The sequence below is a fragment of the Oryzias melastigma genome, linkage group LG4 (assembly GCF_002922805.2).
Source record: "Oryzias melastigma strain HK-1 linkage group LG4, ASM292280v2, whole genome shotgun sequence".
NCBI classification, from domain to species: Eukaryota; Metazoa; Chordata; class Actinopteri; order Beloniformes; family Adrianichthyidae; genus Oryzias; species Oryzias melastigma.
In genome coordinates this window covers 7,753,099-7,780,984 of record NC_050515.1, presented here as the reverse complement: position 1 = coordinate 7,780,984, position 27,886 = coordinate 7,753,099, and the positions used below count along the sequence as shown (strand labels likewise).

The window sequence follows — 27,886 nt, the reverse complement described above, 5'->3', positions numbered from 1 at the left end:
TCCCGGCTACTGAAGGGCGAAGGCGGGGTACACCCTGGACAGGTTGCCAGTCCGTCGCAGGGCTTAATATATGATTAATTTTGGTTCAAGTAAAGCTATTTAATTATGTGGAAATCCTTTCCATAATTTTTTTATGTTCATTTAACATGACAGTTTTTTGAGTGTAGAGGCTCAGCCTTATTTGTGAATGCAGCCCATAGCGGATGGTAAACTCTATTTAAAGATAAATCCCGGACGAGCCCCCAATTTATGTTACATCCTCATGTAACCCCACAGACAACTACAAATACAATCTTTTATGACAGTGGGGTTTTATTTTGGTTTGTTTGCTCCTGATTAAAAAAAAATAATAAAGAAATACTTTAATATATATATATATATATATATATATATATATATATATATATATTTATTTTTTTTATTTATTTTTTTTTTCAGTTGTGCAATATGCGCAAATCATATGTAACAGCAGTGTGACAAGGACTCAGAACCAAAGCCACTAAACTTTCTTTAGCAGAGTTAAATTTAGCAGTAAAGTGACATCCATCAGTCTCAAACCACAAACTTACGTTTCTACGTTTGTGTTTTTGCAATTTTTGGAGAGACTTGTTGCTCCACTGTCGAGTTTCTCTGCAGCGCTCGTAGATGGACTCCCTACACAAACAAAATAAATAAATAAATAAATACAAAAGGTTAAATGGGCATGGCAGCTGTAATCCAACAAGCCTAAAAGTGTTTGTAAAAAAAATAATTTCAAGTATTTTTTCTCACTTTTATAAGAAAAGTATTAATAGTTATCTCACCATCGTTTGACCATTTGGTAAAATCTGTATTCCCTCTGGACTCTGGTAAAACGTTCCTGCTGCTGCTAAAACACAAATGTATTTTAAACTGACTGAGAAATAACGATACTTGTTAATAGTTAGTATCAGAGTGAGATACGTACTTGACTGCGGACTCCTTGGAGCTTTCACCTGAACAGGGGATGACATCTGTTTCTGTGTATCTGAGATTTACAGTCAAGAAAGCAACGTTCTTCAGTTTTCATGCAAATATTATAAAGGAATCAAACTTCCCAAGTTTGTATTCACCACGTAAACATCAAAGAAATTACAGAATCCATGAAAACAATTTTCTAATATTATTATTAGACAGAGTTAGTAGTGTTTCATTTCTGATATGTTGGGTTTTAAGTTTTTATTCCCATCAACAATGTTAATTCAGGGTACAAAAATATTAACATGAGAATTCGGGGGACAAAGAGCTCAATTTACCCACTGTCTCAAATTTGATCCACACGTTTTTAACATGCTGTAGCTGTATTACAAACATTTTAATATAAACACATTTTCTCTTTTTTCAATACAGCAAATAGTCATTTCTAATAAAATACATAACAATAGTTAAGTAAGTTTTGAAAATTAGCTAAACTTTCCCACCAAAAAAGGTTTTGGAAATTTCATGGAAGCGGCCATTTAAAACTTTGAGGGAAAAGTCCTTCCACTGCCCCTAGTGGAATGGAGTTGAACTACAGGGCAGAAATAATATATAGGGTTAACTGTGTTTTTAATTTAAATACATTTTTACTTGCTGTATACTACTATGGACTTATAAGGTCTTCCTTTTTTTAAATTAAAGTTCTGCTCTGATGAAAATCTAGTTTTTGGTGTTTTAAATATGTTTTTGTTGCATATGAAGAAATTGGAGCTTAAAGCTTCAAATTGTTGTGAATTAGGCGGAGAAAATGCCATTTAAAAAAGATTATTTTGTGACAGAAAATATGCAAGCTCCCTCCTGATTCTGATGCGTTCGCTTGCAGACAACGACTAGATCCATCATTAACATTGTAAACATTGTTCTGCTTCTCCTGGAGGACGTTTCAGTTTGGCCACAAGGTGGCGATCGCGCTATAGCGTTACACCTTATTCCAGAGGAAGAAGACAGTATGATGAGAAAAAAGTATGTTTTAGACCACGAATTGTTACTTTAAAAAATATTTCCTTAAAAGTTTGGAAAATTGATGCCTGTGAGTTCATAAAGATGTTAATTTAGTCAGCAATGTATGTTTAGGTCGATTGAGTGCTAGCATTAGCCGTCCTATGGGAAATTCCATTAAACGTTAGCATCAAGTAGCGGACTTTAACTTTATGTACTAATACGTATTTAGTTTCCTCATCTGAGCTCTAATCTGGCGCTCAAAACTGTACGGCTTTGATATCACTCACCGGTTTTGTTGCACCAGTAATGTTAGCTTGGAGGTGAGAGAGAAACTTTAAGCTAATGTGAGTGTGTAAACAGAGAGCTCTCAACAACAGAGAAGGGGAAGTTGCTCCAAGTCGATTTAATGCTGATCATTTAGAGGCAAATTTCTAGTGAACTACTGCTGCTCTATGACCTACAGAAAGACAGGTTTTTGATTTTGGCTAAAAACAACAATCATTTTGAAAACACTTGGACTTGGACTTGGACTTGGATTGGGACTTCATGACAGATGGATAAAAGATTTGTAAACTCTCTTATTTAGGATTTGGTGCAAGCAAAAGAAAAAAAATGAAGAGACAGATGTTTAACTGTCAGAGTCTTTATCCTAAGATTACTTTACTTTGTACATTTTTAACTTTTTTTTTTTTTTAGCTTTAGCGCCAAGCTTAAGGCTGTCAAATCCCAGGACAAAAAAAAAAAAATCTAAACATACTGCTTTTAGCTATTCATGTGAAATATGTGCAATAAATCCAGTAGAAAATATTGTTTATTTTCTGAATTTTCAGCAAAATCAAAGCTATAACTGTTTTGCTGTTCTTGCTTTTCCTGTAGAGGATACTGCACTTTTCCATACTCCAGAGTATCGTCTCCATCCACGTCCAGGTCCACGTCGCTGTCCCGAAACTCTTTGGAGGTGGTTCTCACCAACACTGCACCTGCTAAGAAAACAGGATGCCTCTTAACTCCACAAATAAAAAAAAAAACTGAAAATCTACAGGATGTTTTGTATCTAATCCTTCTGTTCACTCGGGTCAGAGATTTATTTATACAAAAAGAAACTGTTGTTTTGGAGCTCCAAGGCATCCGGATCTGCTGTAATCTGCACTGAAAAGTTCAGTGCTTCTCCAACTGCTACTCAGTCATCGTGTTCACCCTCTGTTCAACAAGATCATACACATGACCACAGCGATCATGCACACGTATGCACACACGGCAGATACCTTTAAACCCCGCAGATGTCATCTGGATCCTCGTCCTCTCATTCCAGTCGTTCTCCAGGGTCGTCAAATCAGCTGAACCTTCCTAAAGCGCACACAGAAGTACACAATTTCACCATCTGAATGAATATGTCAATATGCCTCTAACGGCCTGGAGCCACAGATCTGCTTCTGTGTTTTTATAGCTGTGAAGGAACGCCAGCGGGGCTTTCACATGGATACACCCGGAGCTGACAGTGATCTTGATGCTACGAGAACAAAGCCGCTCAACGACGTTTGGACAGCTGACATTCTGAGATCAGCCTGATGCACGTTAGGATTATTCATCTCTGATTACAGGAAAAAATGTCAGAAAAGCTTTAAAAGATACCTGTCCTTCTTCTGGTTTCCTTCTCTTCAGTTTTCCAATCCGGACTGAAAGAACAAAACAAAACAACACATGAAGTTCATTTGCAATAAACACAATCAATTATTTTTGTGAATTTTACTTTCTTCTCTTTTTATTTACTAAAACCAACAATTCATATTAGTGTAACTTTTCATTAATGTAAAATTTAGGTTGCATTACAGCGCAATTTTGTTTAAAAATTCACCCTAAAAGGACAAAAATGAACAAATCTTAGATTAAAAAATAAATTTGCTTTGCAAAACTGCCTCAGTTGTTATAATAACATTAATTTCCTTTAAATAATTCCAGCAACACATCAAAAAAGCCAGACATATAAATGTATAGCTTGATAATTAGTCAAAGTAACAATAAATACAACAAAAATACACACAAACTATTCCAAAAAAAAAAAAGTATAATTTCACACTTTTGTGTGCATTTCTGGCATTAAGGAGAACTACATTTCTACCACAAAAAATGTTTTTATTTTTACCAATAAATTTTGATTCAATACCTTTAGGTCACAAATTTGCATCATTAAGGAAAATTTTGTTGGTTTGATGTTTGATGAATGGATTTTTATTGTCTTTTAACCACTTTAATTTACATACTCATGATCCATTTTACTTTTTTTTTAGATAATATCTCTGTTTGACTAGATTTCTGTACATTTTTCAGCACATAAAAACTCAATCATACTTTCAGCGATTTCAGCAATCTTAGTGTCAAAAAGTCCCATTTTACAGGACATTACTGCTTGTATTTTTGGTTTTCATAAAATTGATAGTTTTTGAAAAAATGAACAAAATATGCCCCAAAGAAAGGAAATGAGAAAGTCTTTACAATTCAAAATTTTAAGTTGATAACAGCCTTAAATATATTCATGAGTTATGTTTTAATCTTACATAGTAATTGAAAAAAATTGAGTTTAGTTAATATTTTAGCAACATGCTAATGTTTTTGGCTAATTTGTCATCTACTGGGGTTTTTAAGCTAATTTGGTGTTTAGCTTCTATTTAGCAACATGCTAACGTTTTTGACTGATCTAGTTTACTGAGGAATTTTAGGTTATTTTGGAGTTTAGCTAGTATTTAAGCGACAAGCTAGCTTTTTGGCTAATTTGGCATCTACTGAGGTTTTTTAGGCTAATTTAGAGTTTAGCTTTTATTTAGCAACATGCTAACGTTTTTGACTAATCTAGTTAACTGAGGAATTTTAGGCTACTTTGGAGTATAGCTAGTAGTTAAGCGACAAGCTAGCTTTTTTGGCTAATTTGGCATCTACTGAGGTTTTTTAGGCTAATTTAGAGTTTAGCTTTTATTTAGCAACATGCTAACGTTTTTGACTAATCTAGTTTACTGAGGAATTTTAGGCTATTTTGGAGTTTAGCTAGTATTTAAGCGACGAGCTAGCTTTTTGCCTAATCTAGCATCTACTTAGGTTTTTTTAGGCTAATTTAGAGTTTAGCTTTTATTTAGCAACACGCTAACGTTTTTGACTAATTTAGTTTACTGAGGAATTTTAGGCTATTTTGGAGTTTAGCTAGTATTTAAGCGACAGGCTAATTATTTTTTGCAAAGTTGCCATGTATTAGGCATTTTAAAGGAATTTAATTACAAAATTTTCTGCAATTTAGGTCAACTTTAGCGCTCTTTCATAGTACTTTTACAAAACTCCCAGTCTCTTACCAAATTTAACATTTTGCAAAAAGCATTTGCACTTTTACCAAATCCCTTCCACAACGAAAGTAAATTGCGTCACCATTTTCAGCAAAAAGCATTCACGCTAGCATTATCACAGGTAATGCAACTTTTATAGTTAAAGTTTATATGAAGCATTTAAAATGTCCTTTTTGGTTAAATTTGCACTCTTACAGACAAAGTGCTGCTCTGGATTTAGTGCATCTGCTGTTCCGATGATCTCACTTATTTATCCTCCAATGAAAAGATAAAAGTTAACACGGCAGAACACCAACTGCCCCTGAAAGACTGCAGATTGCATGAGGAGACATTACATTTTAGGACCCCTAAATCCCACCGGATAAGTGTGGGCCCTCCACGGAGGCGGACGCCGGCGTTGACCTGAACACCGGCGTCCTCGCCAACATAATGAGGGTTAAAGAGACGGTCATAACTGAGGAAGAGCTCATCAAACGGAGGGAAGGGGGAAAAATGAGATTGATTAATCAACAGAGGAGCACCTCCTTCTCGCCCTTTCTCCCTCCTCGACGTGTCTTCGGAGGCTCATTATGCTGTCTCGTTCTGAGGCCCAATAAAGGCTAACAGACCTCGACAGCAGAGGAGGTTTGAGGAGTCAGCTCAGAGTCGGAGCATCTTAGTGGAAATAATAACAAGGAGTCGGGAGTGTGAGTCGGCGTCCGGATCCCAAGTGTTTGTCCTGCAGTCCGAGAGGCCGAGAGTTTTTAAACATTTAAAAAAAAGACTTCAGCCCATCGTATTATATCATTGATGAGACTGACTGAAAGTATTTTACGCACTTATGTTACGTCAGTGTAATTATTTGTTCGTCCTATGTGGTATTTACAGATTTAAACACAAAAGTTTATCACAAAAATAATTTTTCAGACAAGTTGATGTTTAACCACTAATACTCCCTATCAGTTTAATTGTTATTTTATATATTTAATCGTTATTATTTAATATATCATTTTATTTGTAATTATTTTTCACTATTTTTTTACTTTAGTTGATTATTTGCTACTATTTGTTAAAAAGAAGTTATTTTTAATCATCTAGGGAATTTACTATAAAAAAGAAGACAATTTATTATTTAAATTTAAAGTTAGAAAATAAAATAAGCACATATTATAAATACATTTACAGAAGTTTGGCTCATTTACAGAAGGGGGCTTTAAACTAAAAACATTAGTTCAAAAGGCCCAAGTTATTTAGATTTTTTTAACCCAACCTCAAGGGGAAAAAAGCATAAATTGGGTTAAAATGAAACCAAAAAAGTAACCCAGAAATATATCATAACATGAATAACCCAAGAAATTTGGGTTGAAGAAATAACCCAAGTGTTTCAGGAGTGTACAAATGAATTATGATCAGATCAGATATAAGATTTTTTCAAGTGTTTTTATTCAGTTTTAGACTTTAGACAGCTTTAAACTTCTTAATTAAAAATTTTTTGGGAAAAAAAAGTTATATATTTAAATTCTAAATATATATATTTATCTGTCTACTTAAGTGTACTTCTTGAATTTTGTACAGAAAAAAACATCAATGTAATTATGGTAATTTGTAGGTATAAGTGTAAATAATTTTAAATATTTTGTTGAAATGTGGTTCTTCTATCTTTATAGCTTGACTTATACATTGTTGGAGACATTTGTTGTCTAAAAATCTACATAGAATATTTTAAAAATAGTTAAAAATACATTAATTAAAAGCTCAATTGTTAAAAGACACTTTACTTTTGGCACTCCGTCTTTTCTTGTATTGTGTTTTTGTGTTTTTATGATTGATTGGACTAAAAAAATCCATCCATCCATATAATATAGAAAATTAGTGGATGAATTGATTGATCGTTCAAGTAAATGATTAAAAAATGTTTTAAAAGTTCTAAAACTTGAATTTAAATAGCTTTCTGAAGAAAACTGTTACATTTTCAGACTAAAAGTGTCCCATCTTCTAGATGACCGTAACAACCTTCAGTTTAGACTGAAACATGTGATGCTGAGTCTGTGGGAGGGTGGTGGGGTTGGGGGGGTCTCATGCCGTTTCTTACCAGCTTGTGTGCAGTCTAGGTGGGCTCCTGCGCTGTGCGGCCGCAGTGGGCCGGATTTGACGTAGCACCTGCACCAGCAGAGGTCATCGACTGTTAACATATCAAGAGGTCAAAGTTGAAAGGTTAATAGCTCCTCTGCTCGTGTGGGCGCTAGGCCGGTGGAGATGGTGTGGGAAAATGTGGAGATCATGAGCGGCGAGGGAGGACTTTGTTAAAGTAAAGCTCGACACATGACTGAGCACGAGTATGAACAAAAGAAAACTCCGGACTCTGCAGGTTTTCACAGTCGGAGCCTCTTAAAGGCTGCAGAGACTTTCTGCGGAGTCTGGAGATATGAAGGAACATGAAGGTTTCTCACCATTAAGCCTCGTGTGTCTGTTGGACCGCACTCTGAGGAACGTCTGCAACAAACAGAACGACTTTAGAAATCATTCAGTTATTGAACAACTCAGTATTACTAAAAACATCCCATCATTCTGTAGGAAGAATTTATAACTTTGCTTCTTTTTTAGCTATCTTGGTATCAAAATGTTCAGCTCGATCAGGACATCACTGTTTGTACTTTTGGTTTTGATTAATTTAAAAATTTTATGCGATTTTTTAGATCCATTGAATTGAATAGGAAAATCTTCAAATCCTTCAGAAACTATGTTCACTTTTAAAATCTATCTAATATTGGGATCAAAATGTTCAGCATGTACAGAATATTTCTGCTTGAACTTTTGGTATTGATTTATTTTGTGTTATTTTGCATTTTATGCAATTTAAGCAATTGTTCAATTCCGTTGAAAACGAATAGGAAAATTTTTAAATCCTTCTAAAACTTTGTGCAATTTTGAAACTTATGCAATATTAGGATCAAAGCATTCAGCACTTCCAAGACATTAATCCTATTACTTTTTGTATTTAAAATTTGTTGCAGTTTTTGAAATTTTACGCACTTTTTGTGACTTTTTGCCAAGAAATTCTTAAAATTCTTTGTGCACTTTGGAAACCTATGAAATCGTGGTATAAAACATTCAGCACATTAATGCTTGTACTATTGGTATTGATATATTTGACAGTTTTTAAAATTATTTGCAATTGATGTGATTTTTCCATCCCGTTGAAATTGAATGGGAAATTCTTCAAATCCTTCAAAAACTTTGTGCACTTTGGAAACCTATGCAATGTTGGTATCAAAACGTTCAGCACATTCAGAACATTCATGCTTGTACTTTTGGTATTGATATATTTTACGGTTTTTAAAATTCTATTCAATTTATGCTATTTCCATTGAAAAAAACTGTGCACTTTTGAAACCTATGCACTATTTCTATAAAACATTTAGCATGTTCAGTACATTCATGCTTGTTCTTTTACTATTCATACCTTTCAAACATTTTAAAACGCAATTTTTTGAGAAATTCTTTGTGCAATTTCTGCAATTACTGCAAGTTTGATATCCAAACATTCAGTACGTCCAGGACATTAATTATTGTATCTTTTGTTGTCATACCTTTTACGAATTTTAAATTTTTGTTTTCAAGAAATCATAAATATCAAGATATTCTGCACATTTAGGACCTTTTTCAGCTATTAAAGTAAATTGCAACACAACATTCAGCAAAAAACCTTCACACCAGCATTATTGCAGGTCGAGCAAATTTAGTTCAAATTGTTGTGAATCAGGAGCAGACGACAAAATGCAGTTTAAAAATAAAGTATGAGTATTTGTTACATGGAAAATACTCTGGGCTGGCCGCTATCTCCCCACATTGAGCTTTCAGCAACTGGAATGGGAAGAGGGGCGGGGTCACTCCATGCCAATAGTCCCGCCCACAACTCAGAGCTGAATTTCCATTAAACTCCTGCCCCTCTGCAGAAACTATATTCTAGAGAACAATAGGTTTTTGGGGGATTTTGGATAAAAATGACTAAATATAAAGATCACTAGAAAAGGTACTTTTAGAAAATAGTTTAAGATGATTAAAACAGGACTTTAAGATCTTAAATTCATTAGTTATATGTTTAAAACATATAGCAGAAGTTCTAAAAGGAAACAAAATATAATGTTTTTTTTTTTATTTGTGTAAATTTTCTCAAATAACTTTGAGAAAGAAAACTTTCCCCAGGTACCTAGTACAAGATTAACCTTTTTCTATAAAACTAAGCAAGTTTTTCTCTTTTAAAATTGTAAGTTTTCTTTAAAATATGCTATTTTACTTTTGTTTTTTACAAGCCTAAAATGAGATAGAAGATAAAAATGATCAATTAATTTTTTTCTATTTGATAAACAATGCAAATGTTAGATAAATGTTCAGGTTTGGGCTTCCAGAGAAGAACATCAGACCAAGTTTTTCTATGGAAACCGACACTTTAAACCTGGTTTTGTGATTCTTTCAATCCCACCTGGTATCGGTCCGAGTGTGCATCCTCCGACGGTCGAGGAGGCGAGGTGGGAGAGCCTCCTTCGCGCTTGATACGCAGCGAGAGAGGCAGCGACTGCACAGGAGAAGGAGAAGAGGAGCGCGGTGAAAACACCGTCAGATTCATCGTTGTGAGGATCTCACAGACGTTCTCACCTTTGGCGTCCTCAGAAACTGTTCATGCTGCACCGGAGTGGGACTGTTGGTAAAAAACAAACATTTATATTCATATTTAAGTACAACTTTACCTTTCAACCTCCTAACACACTTTTTTAAATGCAGCTTTATAAGTAACTTCAACCTAAATCTGTATGTAACCCCATTAAACGGGAAGAGTCAGAAGGTAAAAACTGTGTTATTTTTACAGCGTGTCACACGTGCACACACACATGCACACTGTCCCCATGGGCAAAGTTCAATTTGAAACCATTAGTGTCCACGGAGCGGTTGTTAAGCAGATTTGGAGTGTAATGTCTTTATTGGAGGAATCATTCTTCTGCTCTAAGCAGCAGGTGATGTGTGTGTGTCTGTATTTGTGTTTCAGACTACAGAGGTGTGTGTGTGTGAGTGTGTAGGGCTCAAAGCCGCCATTAGAAGGACATTATCTGCCCGCTGTATGAGTTGTCGCCTGGAGGCCGCAGGCTGTAATATGAAATATGTAAGAAACAATGAGGCGGCTTGTAAACACTGCGCACAGGTGACAGGCAAGATTGGAGATAACCCTAAAGGGGGAGGGGCCTAAAGATACAAAATCACTTGACATCAATTATCCTCCATGAGCTGGGCGAAAAAAGAAAAGTCTGGGATGAACAGACAGGAAATGACAAATGAATAAATAACAGGAGCAGAGGCCTGGAGGAAGCTGGAAGAGAAGACGCTCTGATCCTTGACGCTAGAATCTGTGAGGAAAATGGCTCCAATGATAAGATGTAAATTAAAGAGAATGAGGGGAAAAATGAGGGAGATTTCATGTGCTGGCGGGCGGATGGGGGCATACCTGATCTGCATTTGGGCGAGTTTGGCTAGCTCCTGCTCCATGTGCTCGTGCAGCTCGGCCGGGCGCAGGACGGTCTGGCAGACGGGACACACCGGGGCCTGAGTGTCGTACAGGCCCTTCACCTTGCCTGGATGAATGAGGTGAATATTAGGAATAAATCAAAAAATGCAAAAAAGGGCTTTTATTTTGAAAAATATTAACCTTCTGCATGTGCATTTTTCTTCGTAGCAAAATCTTGTTTTTTGGCTGCAAAAATAGCACACCTGGTAACCAGGCACACCTGTGATTTCAATTCTGACTCATGAATAATTAGAGCAAACAGGGATTTTTTTAAATGAAGATTTCAAAACCAGAAATGAATTATTGTCGACAAAAGTTAATTAAAAAATGTTTTATTTTTCTGAAAAATATTGGTGCTGCAAAACACTCAATATAATGTTTACAAAGATTTCTAATACAACTTTTAAGCTTGTAAAGAGTTTATTAATGTGGCTTTTGTAGACACTAGTCTCACTTTGGATGTTAATTCAACTAAATTAATATGTTAATACATTTTATTCAGCTTATTGTGCTAATAAATGTCTTATTAACACCTTATAAACACATTAATGATGTTTTTTGTGTGATAATAACACTTGTCTTATTAAATGTTATTAAAATATTACAACACAAAAATTCTGATTCCACGAACAAGAATTCAAATAATTTAAAAACAAATTAAAATGCTTTTAACCATTTTAATAAACATTTTTTTTGCATGTGTTTTAGGCAGAATGACATAATATGTTGTCAGTTTGTTTGAGCAATTCAAATTAAGTACATATTTATTGATTAATTTGACATTTAAATTAAAAAATAGGAGGATAACGCCTCTTGAGGTGAAACATCTCGTTTTCGTTTCCAGTGCGTATAAACATTCAAACAAGAATGGAAAGGAAAAAAGGAAAAAAAAGAAAACTTAGCAAAACTAATTTGACAGTAAAAGATGACACAACACTCACACACATTTATACACAACACACACCTCTCCTCCTCATGACAAATAATAACAAAAGCTTATACAAACGGCATTGGCTTCCATTTAAATATATATACATATATATATAAATATATATATATATATATATATATATATAAATGATCCCCATATAATAAATGAGGGTTTGTGGATATGAATTCAAACTTCTCTGAAATGTCAATAAATGTTTTCCTTAATGGACTTCAACACTTTGGTGGAATTGGAACTAAAATAAGGACAAAAGCCACAATAAAAAAAAAACACAGTTCAGTGGCCTTGTGGTAGAGTGTCCACCCCGAGACTGGAAGGTCGTGAGTTCAAATCCAGGCCTGGGATCTATGTCTCTCTGCTTGACACTCAGCATTAAGGGGTTGGATTTAGGGGGCGGGGTTAAACCTCCCAATGGTTCCAGAGCACGGCTGTGTCTTCAGCTCACCCCTCCCACAGGAGATGAGTCAAAGAGGGAGAACAAATTTCACACATCTGACTACTAATGAGACTTTAACTTTAAAAAGCTCGTAAATTGATAGATTGTGAAAATTACAGGGAAAAAAACACAAATAGAAATAATTAGATGCATTGGTTAGAAAATAGAAAATAAAACAAAGCAGACTTAAGTCCCAATTGATTAATTAATAATCGTAAATATTAATTAAAGTCAAGTAGAGTTTGATTGATTCCTATGTTTCACTTTGAAACGTGTATATTAATTTCCAGCCAAAATTAAAACATTTTTTGATGAAATTTAGTCTTATTTCTTTCTCTTCAGAGGTGGATCACCAAATCACTCAACATGTCTGCTGATGGTCCGCCTCTTCTTTCAAATTTTAGAACCCTTTGTGGCTCATGAGTCAAAAAGTGTGCCCACCCCTGGTTTAAATACCGCAAAATATGCCCTTAAATAATGTCACTTATATATAATACAAGATATTATTATAATATATTACAAGATATTATTATATTACAGGAAATTGTACAATATTATACAAGATATTATTTAATACAACACATTTAATTTCATTATTATGAAAACTTAAAGAAAATAAGTGTAATTTTATCATTTGTTCAAAGTCATTCCTTGTGAATTATTATCCAAAATGTCTATTTTTTTACAATTAGATGGTATTATAACTTCACATCCTGTCACTTCTAGGGTTTTGAAGAATGGTAGGACAGATAAAAAGTCTTCTTGAACACATAATTCCTATTTTATTTCATGTTTGAGTGGGGCTTTTTATATTTAGCAATCTAGTTTATCACTGAATTCCTTTAAGAATGTAGAATAGAATAGAATAGAATAGAATAGAATAGAATAGAAGCTACTTTATTAATCTCTATATAGAGAAATTCCTTTACTTCATAAAGTGAGCAGACAGATCAAATCTGGAAGTGATTGGAAATAACAAAAAACATTATTTTTCAAATAAAGATTAGAGACTCTAACTGTTGGCTGTGTAATCCTCAGTGAAACAAGCTGGCACGTGCACAAACACGGCGCTGTGCCCCTTCTGCTGTCAGCGTGTTGACATCATAGCCTGTCAATAGGAACATTACCCAGGAGGGCCGCTCGGCCCATTGGGTCCCACTGATGGATTACAGCCATAAGCAGCCAACCGGGAGCCCGAGGAGCTCCACTATATCAAGATTTTACCTAGTAGATGAGGTGATTTACTTGTGAGAGCCATCAATCATACAAAGAGAGCTAGGAGGCGCGATAAACCTAATTTCCCATCTTTACAAGTCAGACTTTTTCTTGCATTTGTACATTTTGAATCGGTGTGGAGAACTAAGTTTGTTTGTTTGTTAGTTCCCGGGTTTGTGGTGACTCGACACAAACGTATCTAAAAGTGACCGGAGACACTGTCTATAGCCGTGCTGTCCCCTGACATTAGTTGAGCCATGAGCCCCAATAATGAGCAACCAAATGGCGCCAAATGGCTTCTAAATAAAACATGGGATGGAAAATAGAAAGTGGCGTCAGGTGTCCTTGAGAGTGTGACGGCTCTGAAGCCCCCCCTCCCACCGTCTCCCCCTCTCTCAATCCCTCGCGCCTCTTTTTTTGCATCCCCTCGCGCCGGGCTAAATGACTTTTCCCGACACGCATTGAACGTTCCCGAGCTTTCCGGGCCTCGCCGCCCGGAACATGCGAGCATCAGTAAACAATGAAATCTGTGGGGCTGAAATTGAATTTATAACCACATTACCTGCACAGATAACATCTCTGAATGGCGCCGCGATAAGAGCGATGGGATTTGATTTTCAGGTGCACTTTTTGGATAAGCCCCCCTACCTCTACCCTAGTTTTTAAAGCTTTTGGCCGTGTGGCAGAAAACACGAGTGTAACTGCGTGTCACCGTCATAAGTGGCAGTCGGGGGTTCATGGACACCCCATCTCTGCACCCCCGCATCCCAACCCACATAAACCCTGACAGTGTTAGTCAGCTTCTGCTTCCCTTCAGCCTGGGGGGTCGGAGACACACAACAGGAACCGTTAAAGCTGCCTGTGGGGCTTGTTAACCGTCCTCTCACCGGAGCAACTGGCTCAGACGAGCTGGCCCGTCCTCACTGGGCTCTGAGGAGACGGACTGGCCCATCTCCAAATGGATTCCCTGACTTTTTTATTCCTACTTTGTGTCTCGCCAGTTCAAGACCTTGTTTCCTGACTGTCTAGCCTTCGTCCAGCTGACGGGTTCTCATAAGAGTGGAGTTTAAGGCTCTACAGCAAACACTTCTGTAGTCTCAAACTCAACCGCACAAGGGGCCGAAATCCAAAACACACCTTAGGTCGCGGGCTGAACAAGATAAACAATTATTGAAATCTAAAACTAGATTTTTAAAACTTTAAAACCGTAACTTGTTAACATAAATATGAACTAGATATATAGCATTACTTGCGATAATACTAGTGTGAATCCTATAAGCTGAATTTGGCTGCTGAGGATGCTAGTGCTGATAGCTGAAAACACTTAATAGCAGTTAATAGCTAAAAAATGCGGAGACTGATAGCTAAACGCTAAATTAGCCTAAAAAAGAAAAAAAAAGAAAAAATTAGGTTAGTCAAAACAGCTAGCATGCAGCTAAAAATCAGTTAAACTTCAAAATATCCTAAAAACGGGAAAAAAGTCTTAATTAGACGAAACAGCTAACATGTACATATTAGCCTAAACAAAAATAAAAAAGAAAAGCCTAAAATAGCCAAACAGCTAGCATGTAGCTGAATTATTGACTAAACTACAAAACAGCCTAAAAAACAAAAAAGAAAGCCTGAACTAGCCAAAAAAAGCTAGCATGTAGCTGAAATATTAGCTAAACTCCAAAATAGCCTAAAATATCTTATTAAATGCCAAAAAATACTCCAGAATGCTAGCAGAATGCTAATTTTAAAACAATAAAACTGTAACTTTTTAACACAATTATGAATAATAAAAAGCTAGGAATATTATTCCAGAATCAACTTAAACCATTTTTTTTCTCTCCATTAAAAACATTTTGTCTAAATTATACAAGTTATAAATAAGAGCAAGATAACATTGGGCGATTAGTAACGATAAAATACTGTAAAATGATCTGGAGGGCCGGATCTGGCCCCCGGGCCTTGACTTTGACACACGTTCTCTATAGGAAGGTCAAGAAATGTATGTATTTTTAAATCAATGTTTGCATTTTAAATCAATTACAGTGAGTGATTTTGACCATATTTATGCTATAAAATATTTTGGCACTTCATGAAAGAAAACTCTAAGACTACGGTCAGATATCCCAAAATGCCAAAAGTTTTTCAGAAAATCTGGCAGCAGTCACATTTTTACAGTCCATTGGGGTGAAGCTGAGAATAATCCTGCACCAAAAAGTCCAGGAGAACATGGAGTTCATGCCGGCTGAGCGAAACACAAGAGTCAGCAAGGCAAACCTTAATAAGGGCCATGATGTCTGAACCCGACTGGTCCACCTGTAAAGTAAAGTCCAGTTCTGCCATCAGGACATTGGAAAAGGAAAGAGCCACCAGATTCTGTGTGGGATATAATCCCTCTGGAAGGCTAACTGTCCAGGTTTCATACCGTCTCTGAGGTGGTGAGGCCAAAGGGTCCAAGCACCAGGTGGCTGTGGAGGTTCTAAGAAAATGGTAAATTTTACGACAGCTGGATGATTTTTTTCAAGAAAATTGACATCGGCCATCACATTTCATGGTCCCGCAGAGGCAGGTCAGTGACAGGCGCGTCAAATTCACGTCTGCCGCTTCTCTTTAGACACCTGTCAAATTTACTGCTCAACGCCTTCACGCGAATGGCGCGGATCTACCGCCAAAGTTGTTCTGGAATTCATTTGTTGCCAAATCATGGAAAACATGGATGATGTTGAGCGAGTACTTTGGGTTTGTATGTTTTGAAGAGCTCTGAGGCACCGGCAAGTACGTGTTTGTCTTCACCAAATCTTTCAGAGTCTCTCCGGGTTCTGTGTACTTCACTCGTGCAGAGAGAGCAGAACCGTTTCAAACATTACTTCTGTCTGGTTGTGGTCCAGTTTGAGGTTTAACCCAAGAGGGAGGAAATAAAAATAAAACTGGGGGATTTTTTTTTTATTTTCTTGATGAAAATACACCATAAGTACCTAAAGTTTGAACGGTCCTGCGCTCTACAACGGCCCTTGTGGCGGATCTCGGGGCTGCCGGGCAGCTAACCGCTAGCGGGCGAGCAAACTGCTGCCCAGGGACCCACAGCCTGGGGAGTACAGCTGGAGCCTGGGGAGAAGAGCTTACTAGCTTGCAAAGCTATCAACTGGACAATTGGCTAGCATAGCCGTCGATCCAGCTCAATGAGCTCTGTGACAGGGTGCCAGTCTGTCCAGGGTGTATCCCGCCTTCGCCCAACAGTAACTGGGGTAGTTTCCGGGAACCTAGTGGCCGCTGCGAATTGAGAAAATGGATGGAAGATCATGACAAAAATCTTCACATCGAGCGGTCTTTATATGTATTCCTTGATCTAGTCATTGGAAACGCCATGTGTCCAAAGCGGAGTCCCAAATTTGTTGACACGCCGCAACAACCGCCAAAATTGTGCCACATCTTTACATTGATTTAACATTGAAACTTGATGCCTCTGCCACGCCGTCAAGGCGCCATCAAGGCTAAAAAAGAAAAAAAACATGAAAAATAATTCATTTTTCGTAAATAATTTTTTTTTGTGCCAAATGTAATATATGATCTTATATATGGAAATAGTTTACTTTTAAAGGTTTAAGAAAATCCTGGTGTTGGCCCTGTAGCCCTTGTGCTATCCTAGGTATGTTGACATTGGGAGTATGGTCATCTGGACCCCGCAAGACAATGTGCTGAACTTTTTTTTTCAATGATTTTTGATTTTTACTGGTGTCTGTGGCAGACATGAAATCCTGTCCACCCTCATCCGCATTTGTCATGGGATGGATTACACGCCAATGTAAGGCTTGGGTCATCTGGACCCCATAAGATAGAACAAGGTTCAAGTAACTTTTAGAGTAAAAAAGTACTAGAGGAACACAATACCTGCAGTAACATTTTCACCCCTGGTTTTGGGTAAACAAGCCTTGTCCCCCACAGCTCAAACAGCATGAGAAGATAAAGTGCATCTTTTGTAAACAAAAACTGATCTGTCGTCCCCTTTCTCCTCATACACGATTGATAATCTAAACCAGATTTGTGCTGATCTTGACAGGGACTGTCCAGGTAGGATTGAACATCTCCCCATTCTAAACAGAGAGATCACAATCCTGCTGACAAATCCTCAAAGCATCAAGGCCCCTGGAGGGCATGGGTAATGGCCGATGCCAGCACCCATATGACGGCTGCCAGTTCTGCTGATGCAGATGGAGCGAAGATGCCTCGCATGACCTTTTGTGAATGCCACATCACATCAGGTCTGGATGTCAACCGCTGACATTATGCTAGGGCATGAAAAGGCAGTTCTGCAGGGGGAGACATGGTGACGAACGCACCGCCGGTAACAAATCTGAAGACGTGGTGTAATTCTGATTGACATGGGCATGATTGGACAGCGTTGAATGGCAGGGGACATGTGAGGGAACATGTGAGGGAGGGGGGTAGTATGAGCTTTTTCTGTGCTCCTCGCCAATAAACTGCTGAGACAACTTACTCCAACTGGCATCATTACTCCAATCATCAAACAATTCTCCAAGCACATCAGAAATCCTCCTATAAAGCCATAACAAGCAGAGACTCTATATAACCAGTAGGCATGTGGAGATTGGTAGGGGGGAGTGAAGTTAACGCTTGGCGGCCAACACAATGGCGGTGGGTAGTTTGCGCAGGTCCTTGGCACACTTTCAGAGGAGATGGAGGGCTATAAAATCCATTGGCTCCTGCCACACCTGTACCCCGCCCTGCCCAGCAGCATGCTTCCTATTTAAAAGCATCACATGCAGGATATTAGTCAGGGGTTTTTGCCGTCTGTGAGGTAGAGTTAACCTCTGAAGCAGAGGGGGGAGAGGGGAAAGTATGCAGGCCGCCGTTTGTTTTTTATTGGGGAAATAATGGCCTATTGAGAGGTTGGGTATTTAATGAGCAACATAATAGGGCCTGTAGTAACACATCTGCTATGAGCAGAGTCATTTCCTTAACTTTCAAAGGCTGCTGTTCCAGCCTTTGAAACAGTAAGTTCACTCCCTTTAACTCAGTACTCCTACGTATCTGCTTTTTATTAATTCCAGAATCGCAACACCACAAATTCACAAAAAAAAGGACAAATACACTGCAGGTTTAATGTTCAAACACACTCACCCCTTTCTATTGCTTGATGTCCTACATGTTAAACTCAATTGTATAGGGGGCCAAAATTCAAAACACACCTTAAGTCGCGGGCCGAACAGGATAAACATTTATTGAACACTCTAAAACTACACTTTTGAAACTTTAAAACATAACTTTTTAACATAATTTTGAACTAAATGTGTGCTAGTGTGAATCATGTAAGTTGAATTTGGCAGCTGAAGATGCTAGTGCTAACAGCTGAAGATCCTGAAATTGATAGCTGAAAACACTGAAGCTGATAGCCAGCTAAGATATGTCATGACTGCCAAATTAGCCTAAAAAAACTGAGGTTAGTCAAAACAGCTAGAATGTAGCTGAAAAAATAGCTAAACTCCAAAACAGCCTAAAAGACTGAAAAAAGACAAAATTAGCCAAAACAGCTAGAATGAAGCTAAAAAGCTAAACTCCAAAACAGCCTAAAAGACTGAAAAAAGACAAAATTAGCCAAAACAGCTACTGTGAAAATATTAGCTAACTTCTAAATCAGCCTAAAAAACGGAAAAAACCTAAATTAGCCAAAACAGCTAGCATGTAGCTGAAATATTACCTAAACTTCAAACTAGACTAAAAACAGAAAAAACCTAAATTAGCCAAAACAGCTAGCATGTAGCTGAAATATTAGCTAAACTTCAAAATAGCCTAAAAACAGAAAAAACCTAAATTAGCCAAAACAGCTAGCATGTAGCTGAAATATTAGCTAAACTTCAAAATAGCCTAAAACACAGAATTAAGCCTAAATTAGTCAAAATAGCAAGTGTGTAGCTCAAATATTAGCTTAAGTCCATAATAGCCGAAAAAAACTGAGGTTAGTCAAAACAGCTAGAATGTGGCTGAAAAAATAGCTACACTTCAAAACAGCTTTAAAGACTGAAAAAAGACAAAATTAGCCAAAACAGCTACTGTGAAAATATTAGCTAACTTCTAAATCAGCCTAAAAAACTGAAAACAACTAAATTAGCCAAAACAGCTAGCATGTTGATGAAATATTAGCTAAACTTCAAAATAGCCTAAAAAACGGATAAAGGCCTAAATTAGCCAAAACAGCTAGCATGTAGCTGAAATATTAGCTCAACTTCAAACTATACTAAAAAATGAAAAAAAACTAAATTAGCCAAAACAGCAATTGTGTAGCTGAAATATTAGCTTAAGTCCATAATAAATATAAAAATAAAATAATAAATATAAATTATAAAATAATAAAAAGGCAGGAATATTATTCCAGAATGAATCAATTTATACCTTAAATAACTTTCAATATTTCACTCTCCATGAAAATATGTTTCGCCAAAATTATACAAGTTAAAAATAAGCACAAGATAAAATGATCTGGAGGGCCGGTTAGAATTACCCAGAGGGCCGAATCCGGCCCCCGGGCCTTGACTTTGACACATGTGTCCTACGTAATTCCAGCATTCTTCAAAACATCCCTCCTGATTTGCAATCAATTGTGTTTAATGTATTAAACACACTCGCCACAACCACTGCAACCTTTGGCCCCGTGCAAATCAATGCCTCGTTAGACCACTAATGATCATTCATTGACTAATAAGATCTGTATCAACCTCTTGTAGAACATTGATTGGCCTTTGGCCTTTGTAGTGCTTTAGGTGAACAACAGAAGTCAGCTGCAAGTCATGGGGAGTCAGATGATGAAAAAGCTCTGGGTGGGAATGGATAGGAATCCCAAACCTATAATAGACTCATTCTGAAGCACCTCAGGTTAAAGCCCTTTTATTCTGCCCCACAGATCAATGGACATAACCCCTCTGACCGCGGGTCAATCAGCACACATACTCAGAATTTCCTCTCATTTCTTCTCCTTTCTTTCCCTCATCTTCTCCATTAGTCACTACAATTGTTCCATCCGGTGCGGGCGTGGCTCCGCATGTATGTGTTCAATCACTTCTGATGGAGAGCGGAACGAGGGAGCTCGGTGACTGTGTCTCTGTGACCATATTTCTCTTCTCAAGACCTGAGGGTAAAGATCGAACGCTGCCTCTGCTCTGCTTTGGACAATCAATCTGCCCCTCATTGAGATGCATGGCTCAATGATCTCTGACGGGGACTTCCACATTCGAGGAAGAGGAACTCAGGGAATCTTTAGAGACGTACAAGTAGATCTCTACTTTTATTATAGCATTTAAGGTGTGCAGTAATTAAGCTGATGGATTGTGGAAGATCGCTTCATATTCTTTACGTTTTTCAGTAATATTAAAGTCGGCTAATGGGTGGAATCCGTTTATTTTCCTAAATCAAATGTCCAACATGGTAAAAATCTTGAGTATTAAAGAGTGGTTTTTACCACTATTAACCCTTGTACTATCCTAGGCATGTTTACAAGACAGCGCGCTAAACTTTTTTTTTCCAGGATTATATATCTTCACTGGTGTCTGTAGCAGATATAAAATAATGTTCACTTTTGTCATGGGAGGAATCAGACATCAATATATGGGTGGGGTCATATGGACTCTATAAGAGAGCACAAGGGTTATAATAATAGATGGCGACTTTACTATCAGTCTCATTCATTCACTCAATGATGGTGGATCCGTTTCCTTACAGAGTGCCAACCATTGACTGTATAAAGGTGCTTACACACCGGCTGCGTCAACTTGAATGAAAAGTCTATGCAAACGCTTGTAGACCAGGATTCTGGGCTCCGGATCATGCGTAGCTACGCAGGTGGTGTAAAGTCAAAATGAATCAGTATAGGAACATGTGCTTTAAACGTAATAATGAACACTTCTGACAATAGATGTGATGATTATTTCACTCAGTTATCTAGCATGTGCCTGATGGAGGATTGATGAAACACATAAAGTCTCTTAATTTAGTGTCATATCAGGAGTGGCTAAAAACAAGTTTATTTTACTAATCTAGGATCATCTCATTAAAAAAAAGTTAAATACAAGAACAAAATGTAAACAACAAATTGATTATTTATACTCAATAAGAAACAAATCAGAAAACTTTTGAAGCTTTATGCAAAAAATTGAAGTGAAACATTTCAATACAAAATATTTTTTAGAAAACACAAAGACTCAACTCATGACTATGACTGAGCTCCCCCTCTAGCAGTGGGCGCCCTAGGCAGCCGCCTAGACTATACCCAGGCCCGGCCCTGTTGGGATAAAAATAAAAATTAATTTCAGCCTTTGTCCAGTCAATAGAAGTTGTGTGTTGTAACAAATAAATTAAAAACGTTTGTGATCAATTTAAGAAGATAAATGGGTTTACATTTAACTTTGATTTCTAATTATTTCTTAAACTAATTCCCCTCCTCAATGGGATTGAGTGAAATTTTAAGACCCATTATGAGTTTTGGATCCAATTTTAAATTGTTGCCAATGGCTTTTTAATTATGATTATGCAGTTTTTAGCCCCAAAACCAAAAACCTGTTGTTTTCTAGGACATAGTTTCTGCAGAGCGGTAGGAGTATACTAGAAGTTTGCCTCGAGTTGTGGGTAGGACTGTAGTGGAGCAACCCCACCTCCCTTTACTTCCTTGTTGCTGAGAGCCCACTGTTTACACACCAACTTAACATTAGCGGTGCATAAAGTTTTGAGCCAGGTTTCAGCTCAGATGAAAAAAAACAAATCTATGTCTGCAACTGGATTCATCAGAATGGAGCGGTCTCCAGCGTATTTTTGACGTCACAAATAAGCTCTTTTATAAACCTCATTTTTGTCTTGTTCTTATTCATCATGATTTGAATAAAGAAATACTCAGAAATGCAATTTTAACCTTAATTTTTCTTAATTTATGTCCTCCATCATCAGTGAAGGAAGTAGACATGGGACATAAAAATGCCACAAGAACATGTTAAAGTCAGCAAAAATTTGGGTTTTTATCAGAGTTGTCTTTAAAGAGTATTGAGGCAAACTTAACATTTGTTTAAGTCTTTTTAGATTCATCCTTACTAAGCACACATATTAGTATTATCATTCAGTTTTGCAACAACAGTAACAAAATCTGCATTAAATATTTTCAATATTTGCCAGGAAAACAATAAAGAAAAAGTACTTGAGCGCATATTCTGGGAACAAAATGTCAGACATGGATTTTGACATGTTTGCAGACTGTCAGAGTCAGTGGAGTCACATTGGATCAAAAAGCCTCTGACAGCAGACGGCGATCACCAGCAGCCTGCCACTCATCCTTAAGCCATCAACCTGCATCCACCGTCTGATATCCACAGATATGTGCGCGTGCCTCAGGTACTGTCAGCACTTTACCTGAGGCTGCCCGCTTCCGCAGATTTCCAGTTTAAACATCACTTTTCACATGTTGGACATCTTCATTTCTGACAGCAGAGTGACGGGGAGAGCAGCGAATAGACAGATCAGTCCTTCATTAGACAGAAAGTAGATTGGCTTAAAAAAAAAAAAAAAAAAATCCAGATCACAATTACTTGGACCACTGATTAATATACATTAATTCTCTCTCTCTGCATCTTTCTGCCTCCCTGTGGCGTTTATTATTCTAACGTCTCCTCATCACAGCTCGGATTTTCATTTCCCCATTCGCTCTGTCTCTCAATTAGTGGTTAATAGGGAGAAAATGAGGGGAATCGCTCTGTTGCTTACAAGCACTCGGCTTTTCTAAACTGTCCTGGATAAACACTTTGTTAGCTTGTGTGGAAGTCACTAAAAATTTAATCACACAAGGACGGTGTGATTATTTTATAATTCAGTAAAAATACAATAAGATGCAGTCATTTGTGTCATATTATAAGCAAAGGTTTGTTTTCAGTCTAAAGACAAACATCAAAATGATAAGATAAAACGATAAAGGAATCCTAAAAATCGGTTTTACAGTTAGTTTGCTTATTTACGGAACTCAATTGGATTTAATAAACTTATCGGATGCATCAGATTTGCTCTAAAATTGCAAAAAAGTAACAAAAAATGTAGACAAACACGACCAAGAACAAAACAGTCTGCTAATCCTTCAGAATAAAATAATTTTCATTTGTCAAAAACAAAAATGGTGTTTTCAGGGAACCCAAATGCAAAGGATTAAATACTTGATGACAAATACATTTAATAAACCGAATGAGACTTTAAAAAAGAGCTGAACTTTAACAGGACAAAATTTAAAACAATCCTTAAAAACGGATCTGAGGAGATGAAAACCATGAGCTTTTATATGAATAGAGTTCTAATTACCAAATGCAGAAACAGATCAGTCAACTCAGACCTGCTGTGTTCACGGGACAAAGAAAGGAAACAGACAACTAAATGAAAACTCTTTAAGCATCTGTCAAACCTAGAAAACTAAACTATGTACAATTCTGATCCTCAAACCTACAGATGCAAGAAAATAAATGAGAAACAGAAGTAACGAGGAAGAAGATATTGATAATATTATTCATAATTTTTTTTTAAAAAGATTTTTTTTTCCCCTCTACATTTAGTCCTTACGTACTTTAACAGTAAGAGAAAAAGAACTCTAAAACACTTTTAATTCTGCAGTTTCACTTCCCAAAAAGAATGCTGATATGCAGCCTTAAGTGTTTCTGCACTTTAAATGGTCCAGATGAATACTCGATTCTGATTGGCTGCTGGGTGTAGATGCACACCTAAAGAAGAAGTTCTGGTCACACAGCCCAAATGTCCTATATCACTGCGCTGGTTTCTTTAAAACTAACTTTAGCTTCCTAATTTGAACAAAACAAGCGGTAAGATGTGAACTTTCTCTCTGGGCTGATGCTTTATTTAACCTATCCTGACGATCAGCATTTATATCACTTTCTTTTGCCACTGCAGTTGAGGTTGGAGCCAGCTTGGTGATGCACCGTTGTGTTACCATAACAGCAGGCCACACTACGTATCATCTAGACCAGAGGTCGTCAACCTTTAACAGTAAAAGAGCCATTTGGGCTTGTTTTCTACTGATCAAAACCTAAAAGGAGCTGCATTGTTTTACTTAAGCCTATAAGAAAGTTGGATTTGCATTCATGACCTTCTTTTAAATAATAAACATGAATTTTGTCATTTTTTGGCATGAACAAAAGGAAAAATCTAAAGAGAATCAACCATATCTCAAAATGTGATTTTTTTTTTACATTTGACTGAAGCTCAAACAACTTATTTTCAAAATAAAAGACACACATATGTCCTTTCAACTCATAAAAGATCAAACTTTTTACCAAAGTTTTGTTTACCATACAATATCTGCACTTCAGCCATCAATTTATAAATGTAAATCTAAATTAAATAAGTTCTAATTAAGTAATCCTTACTTTAAATAATTGCTTTTTTGAGTTCTTTTTCCCCGCAGCTGTCTTACACTGCTGGGTTTTGTTATTTTAGTTTGAGGTTGGATCTTGGTAGTCTTAGTTTGCAAGCTTTGTTTATTTGTTTTCTTTAGGTAGTTTTGTTAGGCAGAAATTAGCAGGGAGCTGCTGACTCCGACGGTCGACATGGCTGGGTCAGCAGTCTTATTTCATGTTTGGCCAAAGAGCCACCACGGAAAGATAAAAGAGCCACATGTAGATCTAGAGACCCCTGATATAGACCATTTTTTTGTGAAAAAGCAATCTAAACTGTAAAAAAATAAGAAAAAAAGCACTAAAAATCAACTGAATATTTGTTTCTTTTGTAAATAACCATAATATAAGTGGGATAAGGCCCAACAAAATGTGCATTATCAGAAATTAATGTATGTCGTGGAAGCCTGAACCATTAAACGCAAGGCGGAAGATGGTTGCTTTGCGAAGTCTAATCAATTTGTGTTAGTAAATATTAATGCGTTCATTTTTTTTTTTTTATGAATTGCGTGCGTTAACGCATCACCGTTGACTGTCCTAATATATATACAGTTTGTTCACGTCCTACGCTACAGATACATGGTCTATAGTGTACTTGTTATGATTGTGCTCAATTATACTTAATAAATAAACTTCAGGTGTACTACTTTTTCTTAATGGAACCATTTACAACAAGTCTTCATCTTAAAGGCTCAGTCAGAAGAGTCGGGATCTCAATCATTAGAAGATACCATTACTGTTCCACACATTTGCTTAGCTCATCTCTAAACTATGTTGCACACAAACATATAGGTATATATGGTGGAGTGTCGATAGAGGCAAAGGCATTTTATCAGCTTCCTCAAGAAAAGACAAATATTAAATATTTCAGTTTATAACTGCTTTTTTTAACCACATCAGTCACACAGGTGCTGAAGAATCCAGCAGGTAAGAATAACATCACAACACACCTGCTTTTCTCCTGCACACCTGTCCCTCATGTACTCTGTGCTGCAGAAACCTCAGGCATCAGAGAACAGCGCAGCCGAAAAGCAAAACCCTCGCAGAAGGCTTAGTTAATCTGTCAGGTTTTTAAGAAGACAAAATGACCCTCATCCAGGACTGGAGTGTGTGGGGACCTCCTAAAAGAACCTGTTGAAAGTTTTGGTCACTGACCCACATCCTATCGTCGCAGATCGGCCTCAGATAAGATCGGATACTGTCAGAAACAGCTGCTGGTGCCGGGGGACCGCAAACACCTGGCGCTGCGTGATACTGCTGTGTTTGGGTTAGTCACACTTCCTACAGGATTTTATTGTGTCTCCCTGGATGAGCAAACAATTACAGTAGATGAGGATGTTTAATCTTCAAAAGGCGCAAAGACATGGGCGATTGAACAGCTTATCCTCAGCATCCCGCAGATTCAAACAGATCAGGGAAGGCTAAAACATGGATCCTCTCAGGACTTTGAGGACGATTCCATGCTATATAAAACATTTTTAAATAAATTTCATGATTTTGCATCAACAGTTCCTACCATATCCAAATAAAAAAATAAACATTACAACACTACAGCTTTAGCTTCAGTCTTGACATTTCTCGACCAACTCTTCAACCGTTAAACATATATATCAAACATATATATATATAAATATAAATATATAAATATATATATAATACATATATACATATACATATATATATATAAACATATATATGTTAAACATATATATATTTCAATAACAAGAAGGACAAAAAAACAAATTAAACGAAACAGTGCAAACTATCCCACCAACAATATTTTCATTAAAAATGTAAAAAAAATGTTTTCCTTAATTTTTATCATCTGAAATTTTTACATTTATCAAGTAACCATCATATAAGGGGAATAATACCTGACTAATTGTTTTAACGCACACCACAGAACCCTGAACCGCCGAGGCAAAGCGAAAGACTGTTTCTTCGCAACGTGTAATTAATCTGCATTAACAAATATTAACACTTCAATTCTTTTTGATTAATCGCGTAAGTTACCACGTTAAAGTTCACAGCCCTAACATATACGTATATATATATATATATATATATATATATATATATATATATATATATATATATATATATATATATATATATATATATATATATACACATATTCAGTCATTCATTCATTCATCTTCTTGTCCGCTTCTTCCCTTTCGGGTCGTGGGGGTGCCAGAGCCTATCCCGGCTACTGAAGGGCGAAGGCGGGGTTTACCCTGGACAGGTCGCCAGTCTGTCGCAGATATATACATATATATAGGATATATTTGTGCTAAATTGAACAACATTTGATAGGAACTGTACTCAGTTCACGTTACCAATGTATCAAATTTATATGTAGTTTTCTTGTGATTTTCCACTAACCATATTTGCACTGTAATCGACTGGTCTGGGACCGGAGTCCCTAATTTCGCTTCATCCTGTGGTGAAATGACAGTCCTTGAATCCTTGAATAATGTTTTTATGGTTGTTGTTTTCTTTTTATGGTTGAAGGGCACCACATCCCTGCATACTACATGCGGTATCCCGGCACCACTCACAATGTAAGGAAGACAAATTGAGCTGAAGGAGAATACCGTGGTGACAGCTTTCGACCAAAGACTGGATGTAACTGCCTACATGTGTTTTTTTGCACCTTTGTGTATGCAGTAGGTTAGCATTGTGTACACAGATCCACTTCTGAGAGGGTGCTCATGCGTGTGATCTGTACACACTGCTGTGTAGCTGTGGTGAGAGCAGCGCGGTGCGAACCCCCATCGATACGCCCCTCCGATCCCCATAGACACCGCGGAACAAAGAAGCCAGTGGCAATGCCGGCGGGTATAGATCTTCTCCCTTGTTTTGTGGCTCCGCGGGGTCACACCGGCGCCGCTCACAGTTCAACCTACTCTACTTGACTGATCAGGAGCTTAGAGCTTCTGCTAATGAGGCTGGATCCTCTCCAGGCTGCAAATGCACCAACCAGCCCACCCAGAGCAGAGTCCACACTGCCCTCGGTCAGGGGAGTCAAAACTGGGAGAAATTTTAAGT

The 27,886-nt window shown here is 37.1% G+C and overlaps 1 protein-coding gene across 2 annotated transcripts in view; it reads right to left on the bottom strand.

Moving 5' to 3' along the window:
* Positions 1–27,886, bottom strand: part of rnf220b (ring finger protein 220b) — a 45,052-nt gene that overhangs the window by 3,424 nt on the left and 13,742 nt on the right. The window contains exons 3-13 of one of the 2 annotated variants that reach the window (XM_024279445.1): positions 10,744–10,870; positions 9,903–9,945; positions 9,730–9,822; positions 7,697–7,739; positions 7,339–7,428; positions 3,571–3,614; positions 3,204–3,285; positions 2,822–2,921; positions 947–1,006; positions 804–868; positions 570–654 (exon numbers count right to left, since the gene is read on the bottom strand). In XM_024279445.1, coding sequence (XP_024135213.1) covers positions 570–654; positions 804–868; positions 947–1,006; positions 2,822–2,921; positions 3,204–3,285; positions 3,571–3,614; positions 7,339–7,428; positions 7,697–7,739; positions 9,730–9,822; positions 9,903–9,945; positions 10,744–10,870 — 832 coding nt within the window. The remainder of the gene's footprint in view (positions 1–569; positions 655–803; positions 869–946; positions 1,007–2,821; positions 2,922–3,203; positions 3,286–3,570; positions 3,615–7,338; positions 7,429–7,696; positions 7,740–9,729; positions 9,823–9,902; positions 9,946–10,743; positions 10,871–27,886) is intronic. The other variant, XM_036211466.1, reaches the window with a different exon arrangement.